The sequence below is a fragment of the Micropterus dolomieu genome, linkage group LG19 (genome assembly GCF_021292245.1).
Source record: "Micropterus dolomieu isolate WLL.071019.BEF.003 ecotype Adirondacks linkage group LG19, ASM2129224v1, whole genome shotgun sequence".
NCBI lineage: Eukaryota > Metazoa > Chordata > Actinopteri > Centrarchiformes > Centrarchidae > Micropterus > Micropterus dolomieu.
In genome coordinates, this window is record NC_060168.1 from 18,191,297 (window position 1) to 18,203,438 (window position 12,142).

Sequence of the window (12,142 nt, forward strand, 5' to 3'; positions counted from 1 at the left end):
GGGGGGGGGGGGGGGGGGGCCCTCCTGATACATTTGTTGGCCCTACCACTGATATTTTATTAGGTAATATTCATTTAAATCAATAATGTATCTTTTTCATAACGTGAAAGGAAACCCCCACTTTTGGTTTTGGTGTGCCACCCCAAGATTTTCAGTGGCCCCATCTGGTCACCCCTATGAAAAATTTCTGGGGGCGCCACTGGTGTGTTTGTGTGAATGTAAGCTAGTAAGACAACAACAATAAGATATAAGGATAAAAAGAGCGGGGAAAAGGGCATGCAGTCAAAGAAGGACACAACCTTGACTCCTACTCTTGCTTTTTGTGGCTGTTCTATTAATAACATAAGAAAGAAAAGAGTTATATGTTCACATTTGCTGCACTAATTTTTGCACCATATAAAAAGTATATTATAGTAGTAGTATATTTTTACTGCATGCGCTATGACATCTTCTGCTACCAAATGATGAGGTATATTTCTAAAGTTCTGTATAGAAAGGAATGTTTTCCCTGTCCTCGTGTGGCTTTATTAATTTTCTAAGACAGAGAGACGATGAATACCTTGTTGGCAAAATCATATCGTTCTGTGTGCCACGTTCGCCCACGCTTTCAAGTAGTCTAAATATCTACTTGTTCTCAAACAGCTTTGGCAGCTGTTTCTCAAATTACTGGAGGACGCACGCAACAGAGAAGTCCAGGTTCCAGCAAAAGAAAGAGCACACTTATGGAAGGTTGGCAGCTCTACAAAAAGCATGCTTCCTCTCCACATGACTCTAATTATTGGAAACTTGCTCCAACAATGGCATCCAGAATCTATTAGAACAAACAGCTGTCCGTGACAATTAGGACATAATCATTTTGCATAAGGGAGTGTCTTCATTTTTAGACTGCTGTGTATTCAAGTCCATTCAGGTTGGTGCCAGATGTTGAGAAAAAGCCTAATTTGATTTCATGATGCACTCAATACTAAGTTGTTTAGGGCTACAATATTAATTACAATTAAATACTATTAATTGGTCTTAAATAAATAAAAGTTTTGCTCTAAGGGGAAATGACTAATGCGAATAAAACATTAACGGTGCAAGACAAACACAATAAACAAAAACACACATTCACAGAGGAGTCAAGGTGAGTGTTTTGCTAAGCATTATCTCTTATTTAAAGAAGCTGCCAGAAATCCATAAAGCAAAGACAAGCTGCAGTAAAAGATATCAAGACCAAACAAAGCCCGTTCAGCCAGATAAAACACTGCCTTGAGAAGTATGTACACAGAGATAAAATGAACAGGAGAGATGCATGCCAAGCTCTGCCATATAACAAGCCAGCCAATCCAAAACCCTCCCCCTGGTAACCACCCAGACAATAGGCAGATGGGGCTGGATTCACGGGTTACCGGATTAGAAGTGCGTTATATTTAGATATAGAAGAGGAGAGGCCAAGTGGCTGCCACCGTGTCCTTTGGTAGGCCACAGCTCTTTGACTTTTATTATTACATATATTTTTCCCCACACCACCATTCTCTATAAACAGCAAAGAAGTCAGTGGTGCACAGAGAAGGACTTGGCTGACAACCGCCTCACTTTGAGTGATAAACAGGGACCACTTAGGAGTGAATCAGGGGAGATTGGCTCTGCCATTTCAGATAAGGATCAGCTCGCGGGCACACCTAGACCTGCATAAATCTGTCTGGAGATGGTGATTTGTCATGTAGCACATGTCTTATGTAGAGAGGTAAAGAAACAAGAAAAAAAAACAACAACAACAGCAATGCCAAGATATTTATTCAAAAAAAGCTGTCCCACACGACCCTATCCTACTTGATGTCAAGATCCGGCATAATCCACAAAAATCGGCTAGCGATTTTACTTTGTGGGTGTGTCCTTTATTTATTTATTTTGCAAATGCTGTTCTAGTGCAGCCTATTATGTGTCAGGTGATGTGTGTGTGAAATGGTGAGTTAGCGGGAACATGCATGGAGGAGGTGATTCTAGCAAGTGAGTTGAGAGATTATAGGGTGATTTTTGACAAATCCAATGAATTTTTATCAATCTGTACTTGAGTCATCTGCTACGATGATCTGCTGTGTGCGACATGAGCTATGACAGTGTTATTGACAGTATTATTGCCCCAGTCCTAGCAAAGCAGGGTCTTACACTGAACTGTGATTAAACACAGTTTTTCAAAGAACACTGAAAAACTTTAATAATAAAATAGTCAAATGTTATAGTGGTTCAGAATGGACCTTTCGGGGATGACTACTCACAACATGATCAACCCACATACAGTTAGGATTCGGTGATATGATTATTTTATTGCACACTTGAGTAGTAGATTTTGCTAATACTTTTACCTTAGTAAGGTTTATGATGCAAAACCTTTACGTGTTGTGGAGTGGGGTTGTTATTAGGTATTTTGCTTAAGTAATGGAGCTGATTTCTCCTTCCACCTCTGGTCAGCACACCCACAGCTGAGAACCTGTGTGTCACCAGTCAAGCCTTCCCCTTTAAGAAAGGTGGCCTTGTAGGCCCTGTGCGTGAAACAGAGTACAGTAGGTTTGTTGTGAAAGTCAGTCTTTCCTGGTGTGTAGAAGTACATTAGTTACTTCAGTCAGTTTTTCAAAATTTCCATCAAACTTTGGTTAGTGTGTAAGACCTGCTGCCAGAGATAGATAAGCCAGTCTCTCTGCACATTGGTATCTTGTGGGACTTTCACTGTATTAAATGTCCAGATCAGGCTAAAGTAAATTAAATTAGCCTTCACTGTTGATAACTGTTTATCTTAATGGAAAAATATGAGAACACATTTGTGGTATTCCAATAAAACACAACGGAAATAAAATAATCTGTGACATTTCTAAAACTCTGCCATGTTCATGGTACTGAAGAATTAGGCCACGACAATAACAAAGTAATTTTACAGAAAGTTATTAAAAATAACAGTCAAGTCATGAACAAGAAGAATGGTTCAATGCTATTGGATCCAAATTATTCAAAACATTTTTTCTGGGTTTTATAACCCAAATGGTTGCAGAATTGTATTTAACCCACAGAACCTTTCAAATGAAGGTAAAATCAAGCTGGCTTTGAGGCTTTGGTAATAACAATACCTGTATGTTTATTTCTAGCATGCAAGGTTATAGTGGTGAAATGCAGATATATTGCGCAAAGTATAGAAAATATATTAATAGACCCATCGAAAAAAAAACCACACAGCATGCTCCATTGATGCCCATGCAAGAACAAGCAGAGAACAGAATGTGTATGACTTACATTCACAGAGGTTATCTTGCCAAGTTGACAGGCCTCCTGCAAAGACAGAAGAGCAGTCATTTCACATCACTGTCGGACTGTAACCCGACAGAGGATTTAATAAGGAACGGATATTTGCAGCCAGCAAAAGAAACTGCACTGGGAACTTTCCGGTCTTCCTAAAGTCAGTCAGAGTTCACAATTGACAACCTCATAGATTTTAAAGTCTTTTTTTAGGTTGGAATTGAGATTTTGGATACATATTGATTTCTTCCTCTGACGCAGAGTTTGTACAGCACATTTCCGTGCTCAGTAGGCAACGCCGGGCTGCAGAGTACACACCTTCTTGCCAGAAATGTAAAGAATAGTGCAAACCTGACACTCTGACAACACAAGCCATACAACTGACACTTTGATAAAGATGTTTTCTCTGCATGCCAGGGAGGAAAGTGAACAGAATATCAAATGAAGCATCAAAAATTAACAATAAACAGTGACAAGCTTCTAAATTGGGAACAAAAGACACCCGCAAGCCTGCAAAATAGCATCCTCTCTGGGGACTGAGATAACTCACAGAGAGATAAGAGTATTTAATTTTTAATCACCAATTTTGTTTTCTTTGTACTGTGTATAATAATCTGAGTACATGACTTGATTTGCAAAGAAAATAGAAGAAATCTGGCAGTGAGGAGCCACTTTGACAGGGGAGAAACAGAGAGGACCGCTGGGGTGGAACGGTAAAACAATGAACAGGAAACAAGTTCATGTCAACAGATTATCCTGCCATAATTGTTCACCAAGGGATACTGACTGAGCGATAAAGCAGTACACCCAAAGCTCATCAAAAACAAAATGGAGCTTCATGGTGGACAACTAAACTTCTAACAAATAACTGCCTGACACGAGTAAAACAATTCTATTGTATAGTATTTAAAATAAGTGAAGTTTGTGTAAAGACATTTAAGCGGGTAACTATTAAATCATCTCATTGCCATAAAGTAGGCCTAGTTGCTCGAATTAAAGTCATGCATAATGTATATTGTTGTCTACACCAGCAATGTTTTCTGTGAGTAATATCAACAATATGTCTCCAACAGTTTGTCTCTTCTTCAACCGTGTCAAGATTGCATATTTTGTAAGACGGTGGATAATTTTTTGCACCTCATCATCATTTCCACAACAGCAGTGGTCAGTTGTGTTCAGCAAAAAAAGCTCAGAAAAACCGAGAATATACCGGAAACTGTTGGCACAAATACAAAATGATGCAAACCTACCTGAAGTTACTTGTTATTATTGGGAGAGAAAAGGGAATGTAATAAACTGTGAGTATGGCAATAAAGACAGGTGTTAAATCAGCAGCTGCAGCAAAGAAGAAGCTGCTGGTGTGGCTGCAGGAGGCCTGAGCTCCAGAGATCTTCACTGGCCAAGTGTTAGGGGGATGCATGCATCTTCACCCGGGCCAGACATGGCATTTTGTGAACAGTAGCTTCTAGCTACAATGCACAATAATGCACTACGCTTAAGGATGAAATCGTTATAGGTATTTTTAGCATTATTATACCTTGGCATAGTTAAGAAAAGGTTGCATCTACGTTAATTTATCACTGATTTAATTCACCATCTGCATAGAACGCTAAGTGACCCAGATGAAACGCACCAAAGTTGTTGCGTGACAAACAGTTGCATGCTGGATTTGGCTAAGTGCTAAAAGATCCTCCAGCAGTTATTTCTTTGCTACATTGCTGAGGAAGTTCTACCTTCAGTGAGGCATGTGAGGCCTTTCTGCTGTTTCTGACCATTTCTGTCTGTGACTGTGACGGTTATATCGAGACACATACGCTAAGTGGAGCTGGTTTTAATGGGACAGCCAGCTGAGAGGACTGTTTATAATATGAACTGAGGGCGGTCTAGCAAAAAAGTTGAACCAAGAGCAGATTGTTGCAGTGCATGAAACTCACACAGTGACGTTCAGACCGCTGTGTAGCCTAGCAACATAGCGTTATGTGTGTGTGTCTGCATATAAACTGTGAGTTTATATTGTTGATTGGTGATGTTTGATTCTGTTGCTAAAGTAGCAATTTTTTTCATTTCTTATTTTAGATAAAAATTTAAAATAAATAAACAAGAAAGAGAGGTGAAAATTACAGTATGTGTTAAATCAATGTGATGCTTTGAAAGCTAAACAAGTAGATAATATGTCAGTGTTCTGTTTACAGCTTGTTGAGCTGCCCTCAAATGGCACAAATCCACAAAAGTTAAGCACAAAGTTAATGAAGCTTTAATAGGTTTGTGGGTTAGCAAACTGTTGCCACAGTTCCTACTGTGAAGCTAAGATGCAGAGAGGACGAGAAGTTCCCAGAGCCAGAACACCAGCTCCAGACAGCGATACTCACAACTGTCCTGCTACTATAGCTAAGAAAGTGGCTGGAATAGTGTTGTGTGGTGTGGTCTGATCCACTTTGTTTATTCCCACAGAGCCAAGGCTGCGTAAAAACCAGAACCGGATTTTTTCAGCGCACACACAAAGTGGATAGCTAGCGGACTGTGAGGAGATTTTAGCTGAATTTGACCAAAAGTATATTGGATTAGAATTACTTACCCCACCTTTAACATGATGTGAACAAGAAGGGTATGCAAAAAATAAAAATCCATAAAGACACATCTAACATAGGAAAGTTCTGTATATGGAGACATCTGTCTGAATACATCTTTAAACTTGTCGTAACCTTGTTATAATTCATACTGTACCACTCGCCAGATTTACATTATGGCTTGAACTGCTATAGCAATAACCTCTATAAATGATACAGATAAGATAATGTAAGGAATGTAAAATATTTCTGTAAATGCACCTTTATTTTTTTAAATAATAAACATTTGCATATTTGTCAGGTCTGTTTGAGGAGTTTCTCATTTGCATCCACTGGCTGGTCATTTGAAGCGTGATTTGACTTGAGGCTGCCATCAGGCAGTTGTTTCTTCTCCAAGTAATGTTTAATTCAACATCTCGTGACACATACTTCAAGTTAGAAACCTTACCAACCAATTAAATATATGATAATGTACATGAGGGATCTGAGAAGGTGACCTGTGGTTGTCTCATATTTAGATGACATTGAAAATAGTAGGTGTACATCTGATTGCTGAAGACCATAAACGTGTGAGTTTTCTCTTTTTTCCCCTTTCTCAGTATGGATTGGTCAGTGACCTTCTCTCTGTATGTACGCCTCTCAAACTAGCAGTTTCAAAGCACCCACATGCAAGCCTGGGAGAGAGTTATGCTTAAGATAAGTGCATTTGTTGGTGAACCACATCAAAGTACAGAGGGATGTCTTAGCGAGCAAAGGCAGTGGAGCTCGAACCAAGCCTTTGATCACCCCAGGCACTCTGATCATTAAAATATTGGATAAATAATTGATTAAAAACACCAGGCCTTATTGTGCTCCTTTTCTGTATCCAAACGTATCCCAATTTAGCTGCACAATCAATAGTGAATGTTGGGAAGAGTGAAAGGAACATATAGTCCTTGTTGTGGCACTGCATGGCTTGCTTTGACACAATGTATTCAAAAAAAATTGTATATTATATTGTTGCAACGTGCAAAGCTCATTCTGTGCAGTGCAGTCTTTGAGCTCCCTATAGCACTGAGTTCCAGTGGATACAGGTTGAAGTTGCTGCAATAAGCCATTTTCTCCAGTGAGGGTCTGAGCGATGGCCTGGGCGATGGCCTGGCAGGCTGGCACACAGGTAGAAAGACTAAGTAATAATCAAAAAGGCATAGGAAGAAGGTAGGTAAGAGTGCATTCCAGCTGTGTGTAGGTGACTGGAGCAAATATTACATCTAAGGTGGAAAATAATCCTGCAGAGAGAAAAACAATGAGCCCACTGTACATATCAGGGATATTAAAAAGACAATTTTCCATCAGCTTTTGTACATAGTAACTCAATCCCCCTCAGTACATATACTATTTACATTTAGAGTATAAAAAGAAATCAAAATTAATCGAGATTTATTCCAGTTCCAACTTATGACATTAAGGTACATACCTCTCAGCATAAAAGTCTGAGCAAACAGCAGCATACTTATTTAAATATTGTTTGTTCTTTAATTAACCAGGTTTCTCCCATTGAGATCAATGATCTCTTTTACAAGGGAGACCTGGCTGCAGCAAACAAGAGTATCAACAATACATTACCAGGCAAAGACATATGTCTGATTAACATTCAAAATCATCAGTTACTCATCAGGCTTACTATCTTTTAAAGTGTGTGATCATTCTGTAGACCAGGGCTTTTCAAAGTCGGAGACTGCAGACTTAGCTTGGGAACCCCCCCCCCCAACACCCACTCAATTCCTGGATGCCTCTGGGAAAATGATTATATTATCTGATCCCATAGACACTCAACATTTGGGCCATTTGCCTAATATTGCTGTTTGACATAACTTCTGACTTCACCAAATAGTTTTAAAAAAGGTCCGTCCTAAGGCATTAATTAGTTAATTAATAATACCCCAAAACTACTGTATCTCTGAACTCTCACACGTAGGCTATTCTATGTGATCTCCTTTTGATAACTAATGTAATAAGTAATGTAATATTGTTTCACTTCAATTAACTGATCCTCCCCTGAAAACCTAATGCCTTCTTTTCCAATTCAGTTCTGACTTTGGGAACAACGAATCACAAAATGTCCAGAGAACAAAGATTGCCATATTTCAAGTTTAAAAGAGAAGACAAGTAGGATTTTTTAAAAGAATGGCTTTGTAAATGAAAACATACCAATGACAGAGGCTTCATGCACATAAAGCACACCAATTCACTTTTGAATATAATATACAATTTTGAGTAAGAAAACCGCAGTTTGTAATAAATCTCAGTGCCCCATGATGCACGCTATCCAGCATGTGAAGACAATGAGCGGAGGCATTTGTGTACAACACATCACCATAATCAATAACAGGTATGAAAATTAGATGACACACTCACAAAAAAAGAAAAGTAAGATTTGTTTCTATAGTAAAATCCTAGTAATATCTTCAACTACACACTGGATATGCACCAGGGTTAAAGACAAGTGGTCAACATTTAAAAATCCTTAAAAGTAAATACCAACTTAATTTGTTGACCATTAACAGTTATCTCGGACAATGCTGATCTTACTGTTCTTTAAGTGGTAAAGAACATAAGATTAGTTTGTTAAATTGTAGTTGACAAAGATGTTCTTGTGTTCTTGTACCTATTTACTGTAAGTGATTGTCAATTATTGGAAAGCTCATGTTAAGTTCGTGATGTGAAGATCTTGTTTCATCAGTCCCTGAATTCAAGAACATTAAAATATACTATGTGTAAAACTAACACACCTTATTTATAACCAAACAAAAGTAGCCAGAGGTGTTATTTCCAGAGACAGGCATCTTTAAACACACAGCCAATCAAATAAATACCTCTGGATTTTCACAATCTTGTTATTCCAATTTCTTTGATGAGATTTTCCCCTGACCTCTGTGAGCTTGATCAAAATGAGATTACAAAGGGATAACAAGCAATTGCTCTCATATTCAGCAATTACTACGGCTGGTGTCAAAATGATCTACTGGCTTCATAAGGACATATTCCACTATATTATAATCATAGATCTGACATATAACCATTTTTATATGTCCTAACTGATTTGGCTGCCCTGCTCATTCTGTTAGCAATAGGATAGCATCACGAGACAAGGCTTTGCTGAGTTCAAAGTTTAGAAAGAAATGGCACCTGAAGACGCCTCACTGCAGTTTGTGAAAATAAATGTAAAGAGTGTATGATGTGATAACTACAAGATACACTGAAAGCCTTAAAACCCCATATCCCCGGGGTCTCCATGCTCCCAATAGTTTAACACTAATGAGATCTGCTGCTCCCATCTCTACAGCTCCCCACATTACATTCTATATTTCTTACTGTAAATACCTTTGAAGGTGGGGAGAAGCGCAGAGTGAGGCAAAGAGACAGGAAGCAGGTTAGCTAGCCACAGTCTCTAGAGCTGCCAAAGTTCGGCCTTGCGTATATCACATTTCTTTTGACTCTGACTCAGGGGTTCATTGGTGAGGCTCACTATAGTGTGCTGCTGTTCATTTCAGCTAGTCTCCCAGTATGAAGTCTGTGAAAATAATGGTCAAGCAGGACTTGTCAGGACTGTTAGGTATTCCAGATATGTCAGGGCACAGTCGACAACTGAAAGCTGTATAGAGAGGGTAGGAGAAAAGCTCCCTGCCTGCTATCATGAGATGGATGTAGCTCAATTCATTAATAGCAGAAAAATGACAACTTTGTCAGGCGGATGTGTCAGAATCACACAAATGCAGACCCTATGCACGCATAATACAAATATTCACAGTGGAAAACTTGGACGTGCCATCTGCTCATGTGTGTAGGCACAATAGATGTGAATACCTCAGCCAAGAAACACTGGGCAGAGTTCAAGTTTACATCCCTTGTATTTCTGGCAGACACAGCATGTCTTAGACAGCGTGATAAAACTGTTGCAAACAAAACACCTCCTCATCAAAAGGGGCTAATAAAGTCTTCAATATACTTAAGTGTAGCCTTAGATAAATAGAATCCCCATTCCCCTCTGTCTTGGTGTTCAGTTGTCCAAAGTGTATTGATGTACTTATTGACATTCAATAAAGGGAAACCCTCTCAGCAAACCACACAGAGTGGTGTAAATCCTGTACACTGTGCACAAGGAGCAACTTTCCTTTAACACAATTACTAGACAGCAATAATGTCGCACTGTGTTCGAACCAATTTTGATTTACAAGTGGACAACATGTTGCCTTTTCATCAGCTTATTATTATTAAGTGGTCTGTATATGTGTGTTTCCCCTGGACAATCCCCCTCTCGCTTCACTCTTAGTGAGGTATTGATCCTCCCACTGTACCGGCCCCTCCTGATTTCATTAGGCTAGCTGCTGTTAATTACTCCACACTCTAACCTTTTGCTGTTTCATTTGGACCGACAAATTGGGTGAATTAAAAAAGGGGAGGTAGGAAGAGGAAAAGAAAGAAAGGGGGGTAAAAAGCTCCATAGCAGCTGTAGTGGTGGACCCCCTCCCTCTTTGTGGCACTTGTGTCAGAATCCCAAGCGGCGTAATAATTAAAAAAGTTCATCAATGTTCTCTTTGCTCATCAAATTATGCAGAAGGAGGCTACTAATTGTTGCAAAGGATTCATTTATGAAAGCCATACCAGCTAGATCTAGTATGGTTGCCTGGGGAGTTGGTTGAATGATGCCCCTTTCACTTCTTTATGTTTGTAAAAGGTTTCTCAGCTTCAAGCAGGCTGATCATTAAAACACATTTTATTCATTTATGCATATTTATTTACAAGGATCACGTGACAGACATGACTAACTTCAACATTTTGTTACACACCGAATCAAAATGCAGCACCACTCTTCACTGACACACCAATTTGTCTTCTTAGGGAAGGTATTAAAAGAGTATGATATGACACATAGCTGCAAAGTTATAATTAGACCTCATTTAATACCTTATGTCATGAGATTACATGTGCAGTGCATGGCATCCAAAGCATACTTAAATCACAGGGGAATGTAATTGATTAACCATATAAGACTGGGAACCAGATGATGAGGATGATTCTCTAAATCCATGTTAAATCAATATAGCCACTTCCTACACATCAAGGGATTATTGAGAGAAATTACTACCAGCTGTAATTGCTGACTTACAACACATCAGATAATTTCTGGCTGGGTGCTTCAATGTGTTTATGCATACAAGTGAGTCAAAAACAATTCTGTAGGACTGCTTCAAGTAATCACCGACTTTAAAGTGGGACAATGTTTAAACACTGGATACATTACCAACCAAGCAAGTGACATTTACAGGATCTTCTGGATCCGTAATACGAGAGATGCCCTTTCCTCAAGGTTGAATACATTCTAGCTGAAAAGATTTTACATGATGCAGAAGGAGCCATTCAGAGTACTCCCTTTGGTTGAGATAATAACTTCATCATAATTAGCTTGTGGTGCTCAGGAGTGTTGAATTGTCGGTTGCAGTGGGATCTGGGCTGATTTATTGCTTGATTTAATTACGTATCAAAATTCAATTAGACATGCTTTCAACCAAATTCAAACTGAGTTTTGTCAAGATGTCCCTTGAAATCAGGCGCGGCCTGAAGGACATCCTTCATAATGCAGTGACATCTAACTTAATAATTATCGCTTACCAAAAAATCCTTCGTGTGCTAAAAGATGCAGAAAAAAACAACAAAAAATTGCTTTGGCAGTTTTAGAGAATATGTGATTTTTTCTACTCTGCTATTACTTGTTTCACATCTCAGCTGACATCAAACAGCATCAAATAGTTCGAAACAGACCATGATTCAGTAGTGATGTGAAGAGGGTTGCAGGTACTTTACCAAGTGAAGATACATGACAAAATGCTCTTTGAGGTTGACTACGACTGAGGAAGTCTCTGACTTTCTTTACCCACATCACTCACTGTCTGCTCACCCCTTTTTGCTCCAGACTACACTAGGGAAAAAGGGGAGCTGTTTTGAATAAGTGTCACACCAGCCTCCAAGAGCTACATTGATCTTTACTACTATGCAAATTCAGGATGTCATGGTGTCTATGCTAAGAAGCCAAGGAAGGAAGCAATATTTCAGCCGGAGGTCTCTGACTGAAGTATAGTCCTTTACTAGTATTGTAAATACACTCATACAGACAATTTTATTAGGTACACCTTGGTATTACTGTGTAGTGCACTCTGCGACCCTTAGAACAGCCAGATTTCTTTTTGAGGCATGGATTCAACAAGGTGCCAGAAATGTTCCATAGGGATTTTGATCTATACTGACTTGACAGCATAGTTTTTCCA

The 12,142-nt window shown here is 39.0% G+C and overlaps 1 protein-coding gene across 3 annotated transcripts in view; it reads right to left on the minus strand.

Annotated features, from left to right (window-relative positions):
• pcdh11 (protocadherin 11) overlaps positions 1 to 12,142 on the minus strand; it is a 138,240-nt gene that overhangs the window by 47,896 nt on the left and 78,202 nt on the right. For 2 of the 3 annotated variants that reach the window (XM_046030610.1, XM_046030612.1), the window contains exon 5: positions 3,268 to 3,303. The exons of the other annotated variant lie outside the window; for it this stretch is intronic. In XM_046030610.1, the coding sequence (XP_045886566.1) occupies positions 3,268 to 3,303 (36 nt within the window). The remainder of the gene's footprint in view (positions 1 to 3,267; positions 3,304 to 12,142) is intronic. 3 annotated transcript variants of the gene reach the window in all.